General features: G+C 50.7%; 2 protein-coding genes across 5 annotated transcripts; one reads left to right on the top strand and one right to left on the bottom strand.

Moving 5' to 3' along the window:
• The first annotated feature begins 852 nt into the window (after positions 1-852).
• On the top strand, positions 853-9,244 carry LOC117415172 (chromatin assembly factor 1 subunit A). Of its 3 annotated transcripts, none has more exons than XM_059020611.1 (15): positions 853-1,386; positions 2,609-2,659; positions 2,840-3,771; positions 4,118-4,177; positions 4,639-4,880; positions 5,043-5,103; positions 5,212-5,280; positions 5,389-5,594; positions 5,907-6,078; positions 6,394-6,474; positions 6,562-6,669; positions 6,923-7,175; positions 7,547-8,022; positions 8,542-8,626; positions 9,044-9,244. In XM_059020611.1, the coding sequence occupies exons 2-15, from the start codon at positions 2,611-2,613 to the stop codon at positions 9,139-9,141; spliced, it is 2,892 nt and encodes a 963-aa protein (XP_058876594.1). In that variant the 5' UTR covers positions 853-1,386; positions 2,609-2,610; the 3' UTR covers positions 9,142-9,244. The 3 variants fall into 3 exon arrangements, with proteins under 3 accessions (XP_058876594.1, XP_058876593.1, XP_058876595.1); XM_059020610.1 differs by having other exon boundaries at positions 8,539-8,626; XM_059020612.1 differs by lacking the exon at positions 853-1,386 and adding an exon at positions 1,396-1,498 and having other exon boundaries at positions 8,539-8,626.
• A 1,415-nt stretch (positions 9,245-10,659) lies between these two features.
• LOC117415318 (UBX domain-containing protein 6) lies at positions 10,660-22,113 on the bottom strand. 2 transcript variants are annotated; one of them, XM_059020614.1, is made up of 11 exons: positions 21,912-22,112; positions 20,977-21,131; positions 20,208-20,284; positions 19,961-20,092; positions 19,762-19,859; positions 16,868-16,943; positions 15,840-15,924; positions 15,478-15,697; positions 14,657-14,787; positions 13,235-13,380; positions 10,660-12,302 (listed from the first exon to the last, which is right to left on the bottom strand). In XM_059020614.1, exons 1-11 carry the CDS (start codon positions 21,992-21,994, stop codon positions 12,177-12,179), a joined length of 1,329 nt encoding a protein of 442 aa, XP_058876597.1. In that variant the 5' UTR covers positions 21,995-22,112; the 3' UTR covers positions 10,660-12,176. The 2 variants fall into 2 exon arrangements, with proteins under 2 accessions (XP_058876597.1, XP_058876598.1); XM_059020615.1 differs by lacking the exon at positions 13,235-13,380 and having other exon boundaries at positions 21,912-22,113.
• Between the last annotated feature and the right edge of the window lie 224 nt (positions 22,114-22,337).

The raw sequence follows: 22,337 nt of genomic DNA, 5'->3' as shown, positions 1-22,337 counted from the left end.
CTGGGAGGTGAATCGGCGTCCTCTGCTTTTGACCACCTCTGAGGACTCCTGGTTTCAGCCCCCTGCGAATCGCGCTTTAAACGGCTGTTGTCAAACTGAGACCTCTAAATACTCGACAGGTTTGCAATGAAAAACAGGAGGGTGGACTTGGGGATCCAAACTGTTATCTCACGAGCATGTTTGATAACTACACAGCAGTGCTTCTGTGACTGTGAGGTGAAACATCACGGCTCTTCATGGGGCGAGTTCAAGCGCATTGCAAGTTTGGAGTGTAGCTGCAGTTACAAAAATGTGAATAATTGAGACGCTGGAAGGAGCACCTTTAAAAAGGCGCAGTATCCCGTATGAACCAGATCCCGGCACATCTCGCGTCACTCCTTATTGGCGCCAGCATTTTGATTGTCCACGCCCACTCCCAGTGGCCCGTGTGGGGTGGTTATTGAGCGGCACACAGCGGGCCGGGGTGAGTGGATCCCCTAAAAACAGGTTAGGGAGGAGCTGCAAAACTTACAAAAAATCTGTACAAACATACATCGATCATGAAAATAACACTGGCGTGCGTTTATTAAATACTGATGTTGCACAATGAGTTCAACGATATTAAACAGTAAACTGAAGATTATTTTAAATGGCCTACAGCTAGACCTAATTAAAATATCTCTCTCTCTCTCTCTCTTCTCTCTCTCTCTCTCTCTCTCTCTCTCTCTCTCTCTCTCTCTCTCTATATATATATATATATATATAATTTTGTTTGATCAACTTTGCAATCACAGTTTAAGCATTTCTGAACGACTCTGCGCTGCATTTGCTCCTGTACTATAAACCCAGACACACACACGCACGTATTACGTAGTAATGAAAGCAAAGCAGCACATGCGCCGCGACCAATCAGCGCAGCTTCCGCCCAGCTCCCGCCAATTCCGAGCTGGCGCTGGCTGTGTGGAGCAGAGCGGGTCTCGAGCCGGGGCAGAACAGAACGGAACGCCATCACGCGAACAAACCGGCCGCGGCGTCACGCTCGGATATTAGAGATTTCAAACCGGCCGCGGCGACACGCTCGGATATTAGAGATTTCGAACCGGCCGCGGCGTCACTCTCGGATATCAGAGATTTCGAACCGGCCGCGGCGACACGCTCGGATATCAGAGATTTCGAACCGGCCGCGGCGTCACTCTCGGATATCAGAGATTTCGAACCGGCCGCGGCGACACGCTCGGATATCAGAGATTTCGAACCGGCGCGCTGTCTTTTGTTGAGACGGGGGACCCTGAGAGCGGATAAAACGTTGTTGTTTTTGCCCACCTGTTGTTTTGTACCCCGGTGTCCGGGGGCGGCGGAAGGGCTGTCTGAAGAAGGGACCCGCGGATTGACTCGACAGGAGGAAAAGTGAGTGACTCGGCGGGGGGATTCGGAACCGAACCAGGGAGATACCCGGGTGATCAAGACAGGTTTTTGGGGGTGTTGTTTTCGGACAACCACGGGGATGCGGGCCTTATCGGTAAGGCGGGTCAGGGGAGCGGGCAAGTGAGAAACTGAGACAGGAGTGCAGGCCAGTCAGTCTGTAATAAACAGAAAACAGAAAACCAACTGTAATGTGGCGCACGTTTCTAAAAGTCGTATTTGTAAATGTGAAGTTTTAAACAGAAGGGACAGACGGACTCGGAGCGGGTTGTTTGTTTGTTTTTTCCGGTTCAGTTTTGCCTCTAACCGCTCGTGTTAATTGTTTGTCAGCAGCAGAACAGTCGTGCTGATAAATGCAGTTATTCGCCGCCGCTGCTGCTGCGTGTTGCGCTGCAGGGCTTGTAAACGCTACCCTGTGTGATTGTATTTAAAGACGGTCCTCTCTGGCCGGCGCCAGGCTCACACGATCGGCACCGCAGGATATTTGTGTGAAATCTCCTCTCCCTGAATCGGTAGCGGATGACGATCATGTCTTTAATAAACGCGGGGATGCTTTCTCGGGTTTTGCACACGCTGGCGTTTCTCGGCCTGTGCTCTCCCGTCAAGGCCGCTCGGTCTCTCTCTCCTGTCTCAGGAGTTTGTTTTCTGATTGATCAGACGAAGGCGGGATTAAAATAAAATAAAGCAAACGGGCTGATGAAACCGCCTCTGTGCGCGCTGTGGGACTGCAGAGGAAGAGGCTGCATTGCATACGAGTGCCTGCTTCGGCTTTTCAGGCGCTGTTTGATTTAAACACGGACGGGTTGACATGATAATCCTTAGCTAGTTTTCCGTGGTTAAAAGGCATGCGTTTCGATTTTGAGTTTTCTTTACGTGTTCTGTTTCGGCAGCAGGTTCATGTGATGAAGGGGCAGGTTATTTTCCGTGTGTGTGGTTTCACTGGTTTGAGATCTCGGTGATTCAGGTAGCAGACATGACCTGTTCAGGCACATTCATTTGCAGTATGTATTGCTGGGAGTGTGTGCGTGTGTTTCTTTTAATACTCAGAGCTAGATCAATTGTTTTTGTTGCTTTAGTCAAGTTCTAATGACTTTTAAGGATTTCTGAAATTGTAATGACAAACCTTGCCAATGAAAGCGTGTGTGTGATATTAATAAGTGAAAAGTTAAGAAGGAATCGATCCTCACTCTGTGTTTTGTGTTTCCAGGTATGGAATGTAAAGCTAAATCCAGGGCTGCCGCAAAGAAGTTAGTTCAAGGTAACTGTGGGCTTCTTTTCTCATCTCTCTGCTCTGTCTCGAGTCTCACATGTGCACTGACTGACTGATTGTTCAGCTGCTGGTCTTTCTTTAACCAGGGGGCCAGCGTGACCCGGTTTGATCACACAGCTGGCTCCTGTAAAGACTGTTTCCTTTCTTTTTTCTCTCTTTCCTCTGCAGCCCGTCTGCCCTTCAAGCGCCTGAACCCCGTCCCCAAGGAGAATGGGGAGTCTGTGGAGCTCAAGAAACCCCGCCAGCACGGCCCTGCCAGCGCCCCCAAACAGCACCTCGACACCTCCGCCAGCGACGTGGAGAACGAGCACTACCCCTCCCTGCGGCTAGAGGCGCCCTCCGCAGTCACGCTGGTCAACGGCAGGGGGCCGCTGGACACGTTCATGAGCCGGGGGGCCGGGGGCAAAGGGAAGAGCGTGGACACGCCCTGCCTGACCATCGACCTCACTGAGGACTCCAACTCGACCCCCTGCCCGGGAGACCACACTGCTGTGAGAGAGAGCGAGCTGAACCAGGACAAGAGAGAGAGCGAAGTGAACCAGGACAGCACACAGAGAGAGAGCCAACTGAACCAGGACAGCACACAGAGAGAGAGCGACCTGAACCAGGACAGCACACAGAGAGATAGCAAACTGAACCAGGACAGCACACAGAGAGAGGACAGCACACAGACTGGCACGCTGACTAATGGGGCGGCCTCTCCCCCTGCTGATGTTGCCATGGACACCAGTACGGCAGACCAATCGGACTGCGAGATGGAGATGAGTGAGAACAGGAGCCTGGATTCCTCCTGCAGTGCCGGGAAGGAAATGACCAAGACCAGCAGCAGCAAGGCAGAGAGGACCCCCAGAGCAGGGCCTGAGCCTGGGGAGCAGCACAGGAAAGGGGTGCCCGAGGAGGGGAACCCTCCGAGGACTGAGAGTCTGGATGAGAGTCGGGTGACAGAGGCAGAGGAGACGGAGGAGGAAGAGGAAGAGCTGAGTCCAGAGAACGACTCCCTCCTGTCTCCCTCCTCTGTCAGCTCTCTGTCCACTGCAGAGAGCTCCCCCGAGGGGTGCAGGAGCACAGGCTCCCGCAGCGCCAGCACCCCCACGCACAAGGTGGGTGCTGATTGGGGAGCCAGGGAGGAGAGGCTGGGTCTTTATTTCTTGACCTTGCCCCTGGTTGTGTTGGATACTAATCCGCTGCTCGCAGCTTTGTGGATTGTGAATGAGGAGTTTTAACCATGAAGGCGCTGGAGTGTTTGTGATCGCAGCAGTAGAGCAAGGCAGTGTAGCTGCTGTCAGTGCTTGTAAAGCCTGACTGTTAAAATCCGGTTTAGTGTCGGGTGCAGCCCCCCAGGCTGGTGTCTGGGGGAACGTGTGCAGTTTTGTGGGGTTGGGATTGGGATGGGGATTAGGATCGGGTGTCCTGCAGGGGTAACTTGTGCTTTTTATTCCTCCCTAGCCACAGACTCCAAAGATCAAGAGAACCACAGAAGAAAAAGCAAAGAGGCGTTCGCTGAAGGTGAGAGCGTTTTCACGGGTTTGTTTCCCCACGAGGATTTTACTGCAGTTAATATCCATGCAGATGGGTATAATATATATATATAATTATACACGCACGCGCACACGCACACGCACACACAGAGTATGTGTTGTATTTTAACTTCCAACTTCAAGTAGGTAAACGCACTGACCTTGACAGAAGGCATTGGCTGAAACGTTTTGCCTAAGTGTAGTTAGTTCTTATGAAGTTCAGGGGTGGAAAATAAGACTCCCATTGCACAGCGGCTTGATCCATTCCTGGTTTTACAAAGTTTAATAAGACACACCTGAGCATGTTACCTGTACACTGTGGCTAATCAAGCTCGCAGTAAAACCTGGAATGGCTGAAGCCGCTCTGCAATAGGAGTCTTATTTCCATCCCTGCTATGTGCATCAGGGTGATGTTGAATATTCAGTGTTTATATTCTCGTGTTCTCTCAGGACCAGGAGCGCGAGGACAAGCGCATTAAGCTGCAGGCGGAGAAGGAAGAGAGGGAGAGAGCGAGGGAGGAGGCCAAGGCAGCCAAGGAGCGAGCGAAGGAAGAGGCGAAGAAGAAGAGGGAGGAGGAGAAGGAGGCCAGGGAGAAGGAGAAGCGAGAGAAGAGGGAGAAGGAGGAGAGAGAGAAAGCTGAGAAACTGCTTGTGAAAGAGGAGAAGCGGAAAGAGAAGCAGGAGGCTCTGGAGTGAGTGCTTCCCTTCCCTTCCCTGCTCTCTGGAGATTTGGGTTTCGTTCAGTTAGTTTCTCTCAAACAGTGCGAAGCTCCATTGAAGCAGCGTGTTTGTTTAAACTGTTGTGCAGCAAAACTTTAAAGTAGTAATTTATTTATTTATTTTTCTTTCCCCAGAGCCAAGCAAGAAGAGAAGCGTAAGAAAGAGGAAGAGAAACGGTTGAAGGAGGAGAAAGAGGTGAGCTGCACTTCTGGCACTGGTGCTCCTTGCTCTCTGCTTGAAGATAACGCGCCCGGTCGCCACGGCTTTCGTGCTGCTGACGTTGTTTGTTTTTCTCATTTTCAGCGTGTGAAAGCAGAAAAAGCAGAGATCAGGAGGTTCTTTCAGAAACCCAAGACCCTGCAGGCTCCCAGGGTAGGAACCATCGCAGAGCCGCGCACGTGCTATACTTAAGAGGGGAGAAGGGAGGGGGTTTAGAAATGCTAAAGGAAATGTAATCATTCACAACGCCCGTTTTTCCAGACTCTGGCTGCAGCCTGTGGGAAGTTCGCTCCCTTCGAGATCAAGGAGAACATGACTCTGGCACCCCTGACCCGGGTTCTGTGTGACCAGGAGGTTCTGGAGCAGCTGGACCAGTACCTGCAGGCACCGGACCGGTCTGCAAACGGGCTCCTTGAGTGGAAGAGCCGCAAGCCTCGCCGGAGCGGTCCGACCAGCCCCAGAACCAGGTGAGAGACCGGGCAGGACCGAGGCTTCGACACCACCGGGGAGGAACCAGAGGCATAAAACACCTTCCCTTAAACTTCCCCTTTAAGTGTTGACTTTAAAGGTGTTGCAGAAACCGAATGAACACATTCAAGACAATTATCCTTAAGTGTTGCTTTACATTCAAACTTCATATTAGTGTTGCTGAAAGGACTGGGTGCCACCAGGCTCCTGCTGCATGAGATGAACCCCGATCATTGTGGTAACTCAGCGCTGGTCTGTGTGTGTGGTTCTGGTTACCGGTACAGTGCCAACTGACCCTCTCTCCCCCGCAGTGATTGTGTGGTTCTGGTGGAGGGCAGCAAGCCTGACGGAGTCCCAGCCCGACAGGAGTGCGGCCGCATGAAGCTGCTTCACTTCTGTGAGAACTACCGGCCGGCCTACTGGGGCACCTGGAGGAAGAGGAGCAGCAAGATCAAGCCTCGCAACCCCCTGAGCCAGGACAAGGTGGGACAGGGGCTCTGCTCACTGTCTGCTCATCGTGTGTGTCTATAGATCCCTGCTCACCGTGTGTGTGTCTGTAGATCCCTGCTCACCGTGTGTGTCTGTAGATCCCTGCTCATCGTGTGTGTGTCTGTAGATCCCTGCTCATCGTGTGTGTGTCTGTAGATCCCTGCTCATCGTGTGTGTGTCTGTAGATCCCTGCTCACCGTGCGTGTCTGTAGATCCCTGCTCCCCGTGCGGGTGTCTCTGTCGATCCCTGCTCGCCGTGCGGGTGTCTCTGTCGATCCCTGCTCACTGAGTTTGTGTTTCTTTCCTCAGGAGCTCCTGGATTACGAGGTGGACAGTGATGAGGAGTGGGAGGAGGAGGAGCCGGGAGAGTCCCTGTCGCACAGTGAAGGGGTGAGTGCAGCAGCAGCAGCAGCATATCCCCTTGCCCTGTGACCGCACTGCAAGAGTATTGCACTGACTCTGTGTGTCTCTCTACAGGATGATGATGACGAGGGGGGAGGGGAAGCTGCAGGGGACGATGAAGATGACGACGGCTTCTTCGTTCCCCACGGTTACCTCTCTGATGGGGAGGGGGTGTCGGAAGAGGTAAGGCAATGCCCGGTTAACTGGGTCTGTGTTACAAATATCTGAACAATCGAACAAACATTAGAAATGCTATTCGGTGGCAAAAATAACCAAGCTGATGTTCCTGTTGGTTCATGGAACAGACTTTATGAACAGACAAAAACATCTGTGTTCCAGCTGATTCAAAATGAAAGGTGGAATGGCTGAAAGTGCTACAAAACAGGAGTCTCATTCCCATCCCCTGTGTGTGTGTGTGTGTGTGTGTGTGTGACAGGAGTCTGCGGACCCAGAGAACCAGAAGGTGCGTCAGAAGCTGAAGGCGAGGGAGTGGGACGAGCTGCTGTCGAAGGGCAGGGTGAAGGTGCTGCAGGCCGTGGTGCTGGGCTGCGTGTGGGAGTGCGAGGGGCCCCCCGGGGACACGGTGCTGAGGACCCTGCGGGACTACGCTGTGTGTGTGCTGGACACGCGGCTGGGGGAGGAGGCGGGGACCCCCGAGAGCATGAGCAAAGAGAAGAGGGACGATCACAGTGAGTCCGGGGGGGGGGCTGTCGCTGCTCTTCAGTAAGATCAGTCTTCCATACGCAGTGACTGGCTGGTACCAGCACTTGTGTACAGCAGCGACTGGTCGTGATTCTCAAATGCAGTGTGAGCTAGCACTAGCTGAAATGTGGGTCTGCTTCCAGTTTAACTGTTTTAAGTTATGAATGAGTGTTTTGTGGCTGGTTGCATTTCAATAGTCGTACGATAAACAGATTAAAATAATTCTAGTTAGTGAAATACTAGTGTACCTTATTTAGAGTCATGTTTACGCAGGTTTGTAGTTCTGTATACAGCTGCACTGTGCACTGTAGAGCTGGAGCGCGTTGTCGCTAGCTGTAACTCCCCGCTCTGCCTGCAGTCCTGTCCCAGATGCTGCCTCTGCTCCACGGTAACGTGAACGGCAGCAAAGCCATCATCCGGGAGTTCCAGGAGTGCTGGCGTGGGAGAGCGGGGCTGCCCAGCCCCCCGGACTCCCTGGCAGGCAGCAGCGAGGACAGCGTGCCCTCTAAATACCGTCTGAAGCGGCTGATCTCGGAGAGCGCGGTGTACGAGAAGCGTCCGGCGCTGCGGCGCTGGTGCTGGTACGTGCACGAGGCCGTGCTGAAGAGGTTCTCTCGAGAGGAGCTGCCCGTGCCCTGCCAGTGGAGCTACATCACCCAGGTGCCCTACGCAGGCAGGGAGGAGGCTGGCACTGCGGGCACGGGAGGGGGCAGCACGCACAGCACCCCCCTCTCCTCATCATCCTCACCGGCAGCGTCCGGCTCCGCCAAGAGGAAGCAGAAAGGCAGCATGTCCATCACCAAGTTCATGAGGAGATCCAAAGGGGCTGAGCAGGTAGGCTGATTTTAAACAAGTGCAATATAGTAAGTGAGTGCGTTTCTAACCCTGGCACAGTGCATTGCAGTACTGTGTGTGTGTGTGTGTGTGTGTGTGTGTGTAACCCTGGCGCAGTGTATTGCAGTACAGTGTGTGTGTGTGTGTGTAACCCTGGCGCAGTGTATTGCAGTACAGTGTGTGTGTGTGTAACCCTGGCGCAGTGCATTGCACTACAGTGTGTGTTTAACCCTGGCGCAGTGTATTGCAGTACAGTGTGTGTGTTTAACCCTGGCGCAGTGTATTGCAGTACAGTGTGTGTGTTTAACCCTGGCGCAGTGTATTGCAGTACAGTGTGTGTGTTTAACCCTGGCGCAGTGTATTGCAGTACAGTGTGTGTGTGTGTGTGTGTAACCCTGGCGCAGTGCATTGCAGTACAGTGTGTGTGTGTGTGTGTTTAACCCTGGCGCAGTGTATTGCATGGTGCTGCTGTTCAGTGTGAGGCAGTCCAAGCTGACCCCTGTGTTTTGCTCCCAGCAGTCTGAAGGGATGGAGACAGACGGGTTCCAGGCTGACACAGAGGAGGATGAGGACGATCCAGACTGTGTGATCGTACAGAATACAGGTGAGCACTGCTTCTCCTGCTCATCCTGCTCCCCCTGCTGATCCTGCTCCTGTTGCCCCTACTCCCCCTGCTGATCCTGCCCCTGCTCCACAGGGCTTCAGCACGGAGCTTTCCCAGAAACAAACCAGTGACCTTGCCTGGAGATCCTGGGTTCAAATCCCAATTTAGTCCCAGTCCGCTTCCTGAGCTCCCAGTTGCACCAGATAATAACAGAAGCCTCGCCCCTACACTTTGAGGGTTAGTTTTAAACAGATTTTATGGTCTTATGAGTGTTCAGGCTTTCAGACATTTTCTTTAATCGGGACAGTTTCCTGTGAGCGATGCAGGTGAGTTTCAGAAGTCCCGTCGCCTGCTTGACAGATTGTTTCTGAGTTTTGAAGTTGCTCACTTGTAGTATTTGTGTGTGTTTTGTTGCAGACTCTAAGCAGGGCTGTGCTGACAGTGTCCAGATGGAAGTGGCGTCCTCCAGCCCCTCTCCTGCAGCGCCTCCCTGCCCCTCTGCCTCCAGAATCTGAAGCAGGCATTTCTGTGCTGACGTGGTGTTTGTACGTCGGGGGTTATTTTAGTATGTTCATGTGTTTTTTTTATATATATATGTATTAAACGTTCTTCCGTGTCTGTGGACGGATTCGTTTTTGAAATACTTGAACAGATGTCAGTTCTGTATAAAAGCGAAAAAAAAAGATTTAAAGGAAATGTTGCACTTTTTATCCTATTCCCTCACTTTTCCTCCTCCCCTCCCCTCTGAGAGCTGTTCCCTCACTTGTGTAATTCCCCTCCTCCCGTCCCCCCCTCAGAGAGCTGTCCCCTCCTCCCGTCCCCCCTCAGAGCTGGCAGGTTTGTGCTGCTGCAGAGAGCTGTCCCCTCCTCCCGTCCCCCTCTCAGAGCTGTCCCCTCCTCCCGTCCCCTCTCAGAGAGCTGGCAGGTTTGTGCTGCTGCAGAGAGCTGTCCCCTCTGAGAGCTGTCCCCTCCTCCTGCCCCCCCTCAGAGAGCTGTCCCCTCCTCCCGTCCCCCTCTCAGAGAGCTGTCCCCTCCTCCCGTCCCCCTCTCAGAGAGCTGTCCCCTCCTCCCGCCCCCCCTCAGAGAGCTGTCCCCTCCTCCCGTCCCCCTCAGAGCTGGCAGGTTTGTGCTGCTGCAGAGAGCTGTGCCTGGCAGGGAAGTACCTGCAGCTTGGCAGGTTGCTTTGCATTCTGGGATTGGTGCTGTGGAGAGTTTCGTCTTCGTTCCCTCCTGAACTGACGTTCTCCGTTTCACGCAGGGTTAGGTACTCTTCTGAATCGCGACTCCATGTGTGAGGAGACTGGACAAACATTTCACATTCAGTTGTGTGGTGTTTTTTTTTTTTATTTTAAATAAAGCATTATATGTATTAAACAAACAAAAACAAACACAAAAACTCTTTACAATATCTAACTGTTTTTGAACAGACAGTAATTGCTTGTGTTGTATTGCAGTAGTGTGTCACTCAGTGTTGCGTGTGAAGTCTCTCTGTGAACGAGGCTCCTGGTGCATCGGTCACGCAGCTCTCTCCAGGCTGGGGGCTGAGCTGCATCTCCTGTGATAATCCTCTCCGGGTCTGTCTGCATTGCTGAGCTCACCCTAACCTGGAATGGACTTCCCTCCCAGTGCCAATGCTGTCTCTGCAGTGCTGCTGTCTGGACTCCTGTATTGTGAGTCGCTGCAGTTTGTGATTTTATTTTTATTGACACTTTCTGGGTCATCAAGGAGCTGTTTGTGGGGAGGAAGGGGCCACCTTCTCTGGAACCGGACACACTGAGACTGGAGCACCCCAGGAACTGCTGTTAGGTTTAAAATCCTGGCTCTGCAGCTGCAAACTATTGAACAAGGGCTCTGCGTTTGTGCGCTAAGTTTAATGAGTGTTTTTTTTTTTGTGTACAGTAAATTTTCATTTTTGAAATCTGTTTGTTTTTTCTGTAAACAGTGTTGCTCTAATCTTTGTGCAGTTCTGTCCACTTTGCATTTCAATCTGTGTGGATCTGCCTGCCACCAATTCAAAACACACGCTGCGTTGCTCAGTTCAGCATACTTTATTGTAACGGATTTAAAGCAAATTAAAAAAGCAAAGCTTTAATTAATAATACAACAACGGTGGTGAATCAGCTCCATCCAGCGTACCGTTACAGAGCAGGGCCGCTTGCCGCGTGTTCAGGAGGCGTGCTTTGATATTGACGCAGGTCTGCTGTTTGTATGCGTAGCAGTTTAAATACAACACAAGCTACAGTGGATACAGACCCTTGGCCTCTGCTAGAACACAGTGCATCTCTGTCTCTTGCTGTCCAGGCAGCGGTCTGTTAGATCACTTTCTCTTCATTAGAGTTTCCTGCTTGCTGCAAAATGAATTTTAAACACAATCACAGCTTGTATATGTTTATTATCCTGGGTCCCAGGCTTGCTGCCCCATGCAATCGGACGGCTCTCTCCAGTCTGCACAAAACCCCTTCCTTATTCTCTTTTGAATTTCATTAGTTTGAAGCGGGCGGCATCGCACGCATCCGTGCACACAAACGTTCCTCTGGGGAGGGATTGATGCTCCAAAACACGAAGGTAACAAAATCTCAAGACGGGTGGGTGTGTTTAAAAGGGAGTTTTCATCGTACACACACACACACACGGCAGCAGAAGTCCGCTGCTTCAATAGTATTAATCTCAAGGGTTGTTCCATGAAACTGAAATACAGAATTGCTTTTATTAACTGGTTAAGTATGTGCAAGGTGCTGATGGTATTTTAGGCCAGGACCGATTAGTTCTTGAGGTTTTTAAAGCTTGACAGCAAAGCACCTTGGTTATTCTCGGAAGCAGTCTCTGAAATGAATCCCTCCTCAAAGCGGGTCACACTCTGCCAGCTTCGGGTTCCTGTCAACACTGCTGTTAGAAACGGCAGCCCTGCTTTTAAACTGGATCAAGAGAATCTAATGCTGGTCGTTTTCTTTGTGAAATTCTAGAAGTCGCTGTGAACCTGTGCTGCGGGACTAACCACTTTGTTAATAGAAACAGAGAGAGATTCAAAATGAAGATAAATGGGTTAAAACAATATGACTGGAAGTGAAATCCCATTCAGCTACATTCATGAACGAACATTATCCCTCCGTTGAAAGTGCAGCGCTTCTCCAGAGCACAGGACTGAAGCGCGGAGGATCTGGGTTCCAGTCACCCAAAGGCTTGATTAGTCATTCGGAGGCCTTGATTGGCTGGGTTGTGAAGTAGGGGGAGGGACAGGAAGGCCGCACGCTCAGTGCAGTCATGATGGTAGCAGGTTTGAGTGAAGTGCTGGGCTGCAGTGTGAAAGGAAGCAGGTTCAATGACTCAAAGCTACAGCAGGGTGGTTAAGAAAGGCAGAAGAGTCTGAGCGGATGGTACAGTAGCAGGTTTAAGAGGTGAACTTGCAGGTTTCAGTAACTTCCTCCCCTAAGCAGCAGGATTCATAGGAGAAAGGTGCGCAGGAATCATGAAGCGTGTGTGTGTGTGTGTGTGTGTTTGGGGATGGAGGGAGGGGGGCAGGCAGTCGGGCTGCATGACGCTGGTCTCTCCCTCATGAGAGGGTCTGGATGCTGCTCATGAGTTCTGGTTTCAGCACGTCTGCGTTCTGAGCTCCAGCTGCTTCGATATCAGCCTGGACTGCGGCGTCCCAGGAGAGCGTGAGGAGAGCCGCTGGCACCTGAGAACACAAGGGAGAGAGAGGCACTGACACGAAGAAACACATATACCACACGAGGGAGAGCACACAGACTGACACTGCACCTGAGCACACGAGGGAGAGCACACAGACTGACACTGCACCTGAGCACACGAGGGAGAGCACACAGACTGACACTGCACCTGAGCACACGAGGGAGAGCACACAGACTGACACTGCACCTGAGCACACGAGGGAGAGCACACAGACTGACACTGCACCTGAGCACACGAGGGAGAGCACACAGACCGACACTGCACCTGAGCACACAGACTGACACTGCACCTGAGCACACGAGGGAGAGCACACAGACCGACACTGCACCTGAGCACACGAGGGAGAGCACACAGACTGACACTGCACCTGAGCACACAGACTGACACTGCACCTGAGCACACGAGGGAGAGCACACAGACTGACACTGCACCTGAGCACACGAGGGAGAGCACACAGACTGACACTGCACCTGAGCACACGAGGGAGAGCACACAGACCGACACTGCACCTGAGCACACGAGGGAGAGCACACAGACTGACACTGCACCTGAGCACACGAGGGAGAGCACACAGACTGACACTCTGCACCTGATCTAACTGCATTGCTCAAACCACACATTCAGTCAGCAGCGCTCTCTCATGCTGGAAGAACCCTCCTGGGCTGGGTACGCTCCACCCTGATCTCGGGCTAGCATGAGATCGGGGCTGCTGGGCTAAAACAAACCCGCTGAGTTTAGCAGGTCATCTGTTAACTTTAACCCTTTCATGCATGAAATATTAAATTGCTGAAAACTCCCCCCCCATTGATTTATATGGAGGAAAAGATGGCATGATGCATTTACGTCTTCCATGTGTCGTATCTGAGGTCTCCATGCATGACAGGGTTCACGCTGCTCAGCAGTGGAAGCTGCACTCACCAGACCGCACTCATTGAAGGCCAGGCTCTCGTCCGTCAGTCTCTGGCTCCCCGGTGCGATCAGCAAGAAGGGCTGCCAGCCGTTCAGCAGGGAGTCACGCACAAACTCATACAGAGCAGAGACACGCTCCCGAGCAAAGAACGTGCCTGTAGAGACAGAGACAGGGAGGGAGAGGGAGAGAGAGTCAGACAGAGCAGAGACACGCTCCCGAGTAAAGAACGTGGGTGTGCAGGGGAGATATAGCAGGAGGTATAGGGCAGGTTTAGCAGGGTGTATAGGGCAGGTTTAGCAGGAGGTATAGGGCAGGGTGTACAGGGCAGCCTCAGGGCAGGTTTAGCAGGGTGTAGAGGGCAGGCTCAGGGCAGGTTTAGCAGGGTGTAGAGGGCAGGCTCAGGGCAGGTTTAGCAGGGTGTACAGGGCAGGCTCAGGGCAGGTTTAGCAGGGTGTAGAGGGCAGGCTCAGGGCAGGTTTAGCAGGGTGTACAGGGCAGGCTCAGGGCAGGTTTAGCAGGGTGTACAGGGCAGGCTCAGGGCAGGTTTAGCAGGGTGTACAGGGCAGGCTCAGGGCAGGTTTAGCAGGGTGTACAGGGCAGGTTTAGCAGGGTGTGGAGGGCAGGCTCAGGGCAGGTTTAGCAGGGTGTAGAGGGCAGGCTCAGGGCAGGTTTAGCAGGGTGTACAGGGCAGGCTCAGGGCAGGTTTAGCAGGGTGTACAGGGCAAGCTCAGGGCAGGTTTAGCAGGGTGTAGAGGGCAGGCTCAGGGCAGGTTTAGCAGGGTGTACAGGGCAGGCTCAGGGCAGGTTTAGCAGGGTGTACAGGGCAAGCTCAGGGCAGGTTTAGCAGGGTGTAGAGGGCAGGCTCAGGGCAGGTTTAGCAGGGTGTAGAGGGCAGGTTTAGCAGGGTGTAGAGGGCAGGGTGTACAGGGCAGGTTTAGCAGGGTGTAGAAGGCAGGCTCAGGGCAGGTTTAGCAGGGTGTACAGGGCAGGCTCAGGGCAGGTTTAGCAGGGTGTACAGGGCAAGCTCAGGGCAGGTTTAGCAGGGTGTACAGGGCAGGTTTAGCAGGGTGTAGAGGGCAGGCTCAGGGCAGGTTTAGCAGGGTGTACAGGGCAGGCTCAGGGCAGGTTTAGCAGGGTGTACAGGGCAGGCTCAGGGCAGGTTTAGCAGGGTGTACAGGGCAGGTTTAGCAGGGTGTAGAGGGCAGGCTCAGGGCAGGTTTAGCAGGGTGTACAGGGCAGGCTCAGGGCAGGTTTAGCAGGGTGTAGAGGGCAGGCTCAGGGCAGGTTTAGCAGGGTGTACAGGGCAGGCTCAGGGCAGGTTTAGCAGGGTGTACAGGGCAGGCTCAGGGCAGGTTTAGCAGGGTGTACAGGGCAGGCTCAGGGCAGGTTTAGCAGGGTGTAGAGGGCAGGCTCAGGGCAGGTTAGCGCACCCTGCAGCAGGTTCCCGTCGGGCAGGCGTATCCTCAGCAGGGTGTAGTTGTATTTCCTCATCTCTCTCTGCTCATCTCGCTCTCTCATGGCTTTGGTGCGCAGCATGGCGTTCCTCTCCACTGCATCGCTCCTATTAATATCACAGTGTCACAGTATTAATATCACAGTGTCACAGTATTAATATCACAGTGTCACAGTATTAATATCACAGTGTCACAGTATTAATATCACAGTGTCACAGTATTAATATCACAGTGTCACAGTATTAATATCACAGTGTCACAGTGTTAATATCACAGTGTCACAGTATTAATATCAGTGTCACAGTATTAATATCAGTGTCACAGTATTAACATCACTGTGTCACAGTATTAATATCAGTGTCACAGTGTTAATATCACAGTGTCACAGTGTTATCAGTGTCACAGTATTAATATCAGTGTGTCACACTATTAATATCACAGTGTCACAGTGTTACAGTATTAATATCACAGTGTCACAGTATTAATATCAGTGTCACAGTATTAATATCACAGTGTCAGTGTTACAGTATTAATATCACAGTGTCACAGTGTTACAGTATTAATATCACAGTGTCACAGTATTAATATCACAGTGTCACAGTGTTACAGTATTAATATCACAGTGTCACAGTGTTACAGTATTAATATCACAGTGTCACAGTATTAATATCACAGTGTCACAGTGTTACAGTATTAATATCACAGTGTCACAGTATTAATATCACAGTGTCACAGTGTTACAGTATTAATATCACAGTGTCACAGTGTCACAGTGTCAGTGCTGGGTTCCCTCATACCGGAGCTGCTGCTCTCGTTTCAGCTCCTCCGCGGTCAGGCTGTAGAAGTCGGGGGGCAGCTCGAAGCGCGAGGCCTGGGGAGAGGGCTTGTAGACCTGGCTCTGTCTGTGCAGCCTGGCCTTGAGCGGCTCAGCCCCCAGCAGCCTGTCCCTGCTCTCCTGCAGAGCCTGCAGCCGGGACACAGCCTCCTCACTCAGCACCAGGACATCCTCGCAGTCCTCTGGAGGGGAAAGGACAGACAGTCACTGGGGCTGCCACAGCATCACCGGCGCTACCAACCACCCTTCATCCACAAGCTATCAGACACTCAATAGAGCTGCATTTAAAAATTCCAAAAGACTCTTAACACACTGTCGGGTTACCTTGTCCAGGCACAGGCAGCCGCTGGTTCTCAAAGCCGATGGACTGGAGGAATTCCTGGGTGCCCTCGAGACAGCTCACCCTCTCCTGAGAAACAGAGACAGGGATCGGAGCTGGGACCGAGCGACACACACACACACACACAGACACACACACACAGACACACACACACAGCTCACCCTCTCCTGGGAAACAGAGACAGGGATCGGAGCTGGGACCGAGCGACACACACACACACAGACACACACAGACAGACACACAGACAGACAGACAGTCAGGCTCACACACAGACAGACGGACAGACAGGCTCACACACAGACAGACAGACACACACACACACACACAGAGACAGGCTCACACACACACACAGACACAGACAGACAGGCTCACACACACACACACACACAGACAGACAGGCTCTCACACACACACACACACACACACAGACAGACAGACAGGCTCACACACACACACACACACACAGACAGACAGGCTCACACACACACACACACACACAGACAGGCTCACACACAGACACACACACACACACACACAGACAGACAGGCTCACACACACACAGACAGACAGGCTCTCACACACACACACACACACACAGACAGACAGACAGGCTCACACACACACACACACACACACACAGACAGACAGGCTCACACACACACACACACACACAGACAGACAGGCTCACAGACAGACAGACAGACAGGCTCACACACACACACACACACACACACACACACAGACAGACAGACAGGCTCACACACACACACACACACACACAGACAGACAGACAGGCTCACACACACACACACACACACACACAGACAGACAGGCTCACACACAGACAGACAGGCTCACAATCTGCAAAAAGAGCTCAGCTGAAATGAATATAACTGAGCTGAGCTGCTGCAGAAAGCCATTTAACCAGTCAGCTCAAAATAACACATTCAGCAACGCTGGGCATTCCTGTGGAATGAAACAGTCAGTCTTTAAAGAAATAAAGAGGCTTCACCTGGAAGATTTTATTCTGCAATCGGATTTTCCGGTATTTCTCTTCAGTGGGGTTTTTACAGATGTTATCAATGTACCTAAGACAGAAAACAAGGACAGGCTGTTGCCGGCAACAACCAGCTGTGATATTTGCCGGCCTTTCTCTGCACTACAGAGGGCTCACCAGGGTGCAGTTCAAACATGTGACCAGAAGATGGAGACAATCTGCCACTATGTACACACAACAAGTATTTGTGGAGGTCATGTGCCGCTTTCAGCAGATGGAAGAACACTGGAAAACTGATGCAAGATATTCAACTTGATATATTTACGTGTGTGTGTGTGTGTGTGTGTGTGTGCGTGCGTGCGTGCGTGCGTGCGTGCGTGCGTGCGTGCGTGCGTGTGTGTATATTACACGTGTGTGTTTTTTATTATTGAGATTTTCAGCTCTTGCTCTTAATTGGACTTGCATTTCAGGAAACAGCAAAACATATTTACAACAAAATAAAACTTTGAATAAGTAAAACAAAACAACTTGTATGTGTTTATACCCTGTGCCCCTGAGACACGAGATCGAGACAGAGATAGAGACAGAGATATATAGAGATAGAGATAGAGATATATAGAGATAGAGATAGATACAGAGATATATAGAGATAGAGACAGAGATAGAGATAGATACAGAGATATATAGAGACAGAGATAGAGACAGAGATATATAGAGACAGAGATATATAGAGACAGAGATATATAGAGACAGAGATAGAGACAGAGATATATAGAGACAGAGATAGATACAGAGATATATAGAGACAGAGATAGAGACAGAGATATATAGATAGATAGAGATATAGAGATAGATACAGAGACAGATACAGAGATAGACAGAGATAGATATAGAGATAGATACACAGATAGATATAAAGATTGATATAGAGACAGATACAGAGACAGATACAGAGATAGACAGAGATAGATATAGAGATAGATACACAGATAGATATAAAGATTGATATAGAGACAGATACAGAGATAGATACAGATACAGAGACAGAGATGTTGTTGTGTCTCCTCTTTGTTGTGGAATAGTTTGTTCTTGGTTAGTTTGTTCTTGGTTAGTTTGTGCTTGGTTAGTTTGTGCTTGGTTAGTTTGTGCTTGGTTAGTTTGTGCTTGGTTGGTTTGTGCTTGGTTGGTTTGTGCTTGGTTGGTTTGTGCTTGGTTAGTTTGTGCTTGGTTAGTTTGTGCTTGGTTAGTTTGTGCTTGGTTAGTTTGTGCTTGGTTAGTTTGTGCTTGGTTAGTTTGTGCTTGGTTAGTTTGTGCTTGGTTAGTTTGTGCTTGGTTGGTTTGTGCTTGGTTGGTTTGTGCTTGGTTGGTTTGTGCTTGGTTGGTTTGTGCTTGGTTGGTTTGTGCTTGGTTGGTTTGTGCTTGGTTGGTTTGTGCTTGGTTGGTTTGTGCTTGGTTAGTTTGTGCTTGGTTAGTTTGTGCTTGGTTAGTTTGTGCTTGGTTAGTTTGTGCTTGGTTAGTTTGTGCTTGGTTAGTTTGTGCTTGGTTAGTTTGTGCTTGGTTAGTTTGTGCTTGGTTAGTTTGTGCTTGGTTAGTTTGTGCTTGGTTAGTTTGTGCTTGGTTAGTTTGTGCTTGGTTGGTTTGTGCTTGGTTGGTTTGTGCTTGGTTAGTTTGTGCTTGGTCAGTTTGTGCTTGGTTAGTTTGTGCTTGGTTAGTTTGTTCTTGGTTAGTTTGTTCTTGGTTAGTTTGTGCTTGGTTAGTTTGTGCTTGGTTAGTTTGTTCTTGGTTGGTTTGTGCTTGGTTAGTTTGTGCTTGGTTAGTTTGTGCTTGGTCAGTTTGTTCTTGGTTAGTTTGTTCTTGGTTAGTTTGTGCTTGGTCAGTTTGTTCTTGGTTAGTTTGTGCTTGGTTAGTTTGTGCTTGGTTAGTTTGTTCTTGGTTAGTTTGTTCTTGGTTAGTTTGTGCTTGGTTAGTTTGTTCTTGGTTAGTTTGTGCTTGGTTAGTTTGTGCTTGGTTAGTTTGTGCTTGGTTAGTTTGTGCTTGGTTAGTTTGTTCTTGGTTAGTTTGTTCTTGGTTAGTTTGTTCTTGGTTAGTTTGTTCTTGGTTAGTTTGTTCTTGGTTAGTTTGTTCTTGGTTAGTTTGTGCTTGGTTAGTTTGTTCTTGGTTAGTTTGTTCTTGGTCAGTTTGTTCTTGGTTAGTTTGTGCTTGGTTGGTTTGTGCTTGGTTAGTTTGTGCTTGGTCAGTTTGTGCTTGGTTGGTTTGTGCTTGGTTAGTTTGTTCTTGGTTAGTTTGTGCTTGGTCAGTTTGTGCTTGGTTGGTTTGTGCTTGGTTAGTTTGTTCTTGGTTAGTTTGTTCTTGGTTAGTTTGTTCTTGGTTAGTTTGTGCTTGGTTAGTTTGTTCTTGGTTAGTTTGTTCTTGGTCAGTTTGTTCTTGGTTAGTTTGTTCTTGGTTAGTTTGTTCTTGGTTAGTTTGTTCTTGGTTAGTTTGTTCTTGGTTAGTTTGTTCTTGGTTAGTTTGTGCTTGGTCAGTTTGTGCTTGGTTAGTTTGTGCTTGGTCAGTTTGTGCTTGGTTGGTTTGTGCTTGGTTAGTTTGTTCTTGGTTAGTTTGTTCTTGGTTAGTTTGTTCTTGGTTAGTTTGTGCTTGGTTAGTTTGTTCTTGGTTAGTTTGTTCTTGGTCAGTTTGTTCTTGGTTAGTTTGTTCTTGGTTAGTTTGTTCTTGGTTAGTTTGTTCTTGGTTAGTTTGTTCTTGGTTAGTTTGTTCTTGGTTAGTTTGTGCTTGGTCAGTTTGTGCTTGGTCAGTTTGTGCTTGGTTAGTTTGTTCTTGGTCAGTTTGTTCTTGGTTAGTTTGTTCTTGGTTGGTTTGTTCTTGGTCAGTTTGTTCTTGGTCAGTTTGTTCTTGGTCAGTGACAGACTCACTTTGCGATGACCTCAGTGGCCGCCTTCACCTTCTCCCTGTCCTTGTTAAATGTGTGCACCATCATGACCGAGGCTTCCACCGGGTCTTCAGCAAATTTCTAAGAAAGGAAAAGGAAATGCAGTGAACCCTCCCTGAGCCAGGAAAGAGAGTGAAGAGAGGAGCGCTGGAGAATCCATCCCGCCTCCCACACATTCCTACCATGAGCACGGCTTCTTTAATGTGAGCCTCTCGCTCGCCCTTTGTTAAGGTGGCTCCGGTCAGCGGGCAGGTGAAATACACGCCGGACACAGAGAGCGACGCAGGGTCCTCCTTAACCGGCACTCTGGATCCCTGGGGGGAGGAATAAAAAGAGGGGGGGGGGGGTTTATAAACATGATGTCAGAGAACGTCCCAACACTTCTGCAAATGATTTTAAAAAGTAAATGCTTTGTGTCTGGCTCCTCACTGAGGGCTGTGCCTCGCTGGACCCGTCCTGCTTCAAATCCACCACAGCAGCAGCTTCAGCCAGCAGCTCCCTCTTCACTGAAAGAAAAAAAGAAAGAAAGAAAGAAACAGTGTATCTAGTGAACGAGACAGAGAGAGATTCCGTTGTGATGTCAGGCTGGGATAGTGCATCACTCAGAGCATCATGCAAGACTCCCTCAACACCAGGCTCACACCAGATCACCAGGCTCCCACTCTCCTCCCAGTCCCTCTGCTCTAACACCAGGCTCCCACTCTCCTCCCAGTCCCTCTGCTCTAACACCAGGCTCGCACTCTCCTCCCAGTCCCTCTGCTCTAACACCAGGCTCCCACTCTCCTCCCAGTCCCTCTGCTCTAACACCAGGCTCCCACTCTCCTCCCAGTCCCTCTGCTCTAACACCAGGCTCCCACTCTCCTCCCAGTCCCTCTGCTCTAACACCAGGCTCGCACTCTCCTCCCAGTCCCTCTGCTCTAACACCAGGCTCGCACTCTCCTCCCAGTCCCTCTGCTCTAACACCAGGCTCGCACTCTCCTCCCAGTCCCTCTGCTCTAACACCAGGCTCGCACTCTCCTCCCAGTCCCTCTGCTCTAACACCAGGCTCACACTCTCCTCCCAGTCCCTCTGCTCTAACACCAGGCTCGCACTCTCCTCCCAGTCCCTCTGCTCTAACACCAGGCTCGCACTCTCCTCCCGGTCCCTCTGCTCTAACACCAGGCTCGCACTCTCCTCCCGGTCCCTCTGCGCGACTCACCTTGGTTGCGGATGGCTTGCTGGGAGGAGGGGGGTCGCAGTTTGGGTTGCTGATCGACTCTCGACAGCGCCGCCGCTGCCGCCATCTGCGCTCCTTCCGTGGGGACGTGGCGAGGCTTGGGGGGGGCGCTGGCCTTGGACACGGGGGGCTTGGAGCTGTGGAGGGGGCAACACAGAACCAACGCAATCATCCTTCTCCGCTGTTTAAAGACCTGGCCATTTTGTTAATGGCGGGTCCAACACACAACCCTTAAGTGCATTTTTTTTTCGTCCTAAAAAATTCTTGAATGTTTCTGTTCATTTTAAGCTAATTTTGTGCACGACAGTACTCACTCTCACACTCACTCTCACACACCCTCACCCTCACTCACTCACCCTCACCCTTACTCACTCACTCACTCCCTCCCTCACCCTCACACACTCTCACTCTCCCTCACCCTCACTCACTCACTCCCTCACCCTCACACACTCTCACTCTCCCTCACCCTCACACACTCTCACTCTCCCTCACCCTCACACACTCTCACTCTCCCTCACCCTCACTCCCTCCCTCACCCTCACACACTCTCACTCTCCCTCACCCTCACACACTCTCACTCGTTGCATGAAGCTGCGGTTATCGTATTCTGCTGCACAGATTCAGCGCCTCTGACTTTCGGCCATTTGCATTCGATCGGATTATTTCCGCCGTCTCGCCCTTGAGTTTATTTCAGGAGATCCCCCCCGATTTCAGTCGCAGTCTGGAGCCCCGGAGCCCCGGACCCCGAGCTGCATTGGCCGGCGGTCGCTGTGTTTTATTTCTCAGTAGGGTACTACCGGCCGGGTCTTTAAATATCCTAAAATAATCAAACTGCCCGTCTGGAGCGGCGCTATCGCATCGCCTACATGTTATTTACTGTGTTTATTTTGCAGTTTGTTTTAAATTTATTTTTTTACCTGCTTTCATCTGTAAGCTTTTTCCCTGGGCCGGCTGATTTAAACTTGACGTCTTTTTTAATATCCTGGAAAAATTTCTTCATGGTTTTTTAAAAATAATTAATCCGTTTTTAAAACTAGTCGGACTGATTTTATCAAGCGCCGTATTTACACCTTGACGCGCAGAGACAGGAAGTGAGGTAACAGCAAACCACTGCGAAGGCAGACACGCCCCTTAAAGGAGCAGCAGCAGGCAGGCAGTGAGCGTGTGCGTGTGCGTGTGCGTGTGCGTGTGCGTGTGCGTGTGCGTGTTGTGCAGTTTGTAATTACATACATACATACATACATACATACATACACACACAGCAGAGCCGGTATTTGTCTATTTGTTGGTTTAAAGCTGCAGTGTCCGTTGTTTTCCATGTGATAATACGGGTTCAGTCTGAA

This window comes from Acipenser ruthenus, unplaced genomic scaffold (genome assembly GCF_902713425.1).
Source record: "Acipenser ruthenus unplaced genomic scaffold, fAciRut3.2 maternal haplotype, whole genome shotgun sequence".
NCBI lineage: Eukaryota > Metazoa > Chordata > Actinopteri > Acipenseriformes > Acipenseridae > Acipenser > Acipenser ruthenus.
This window is presented reverse-complemented; position numbering and strand designations above follow the sequence as displayed.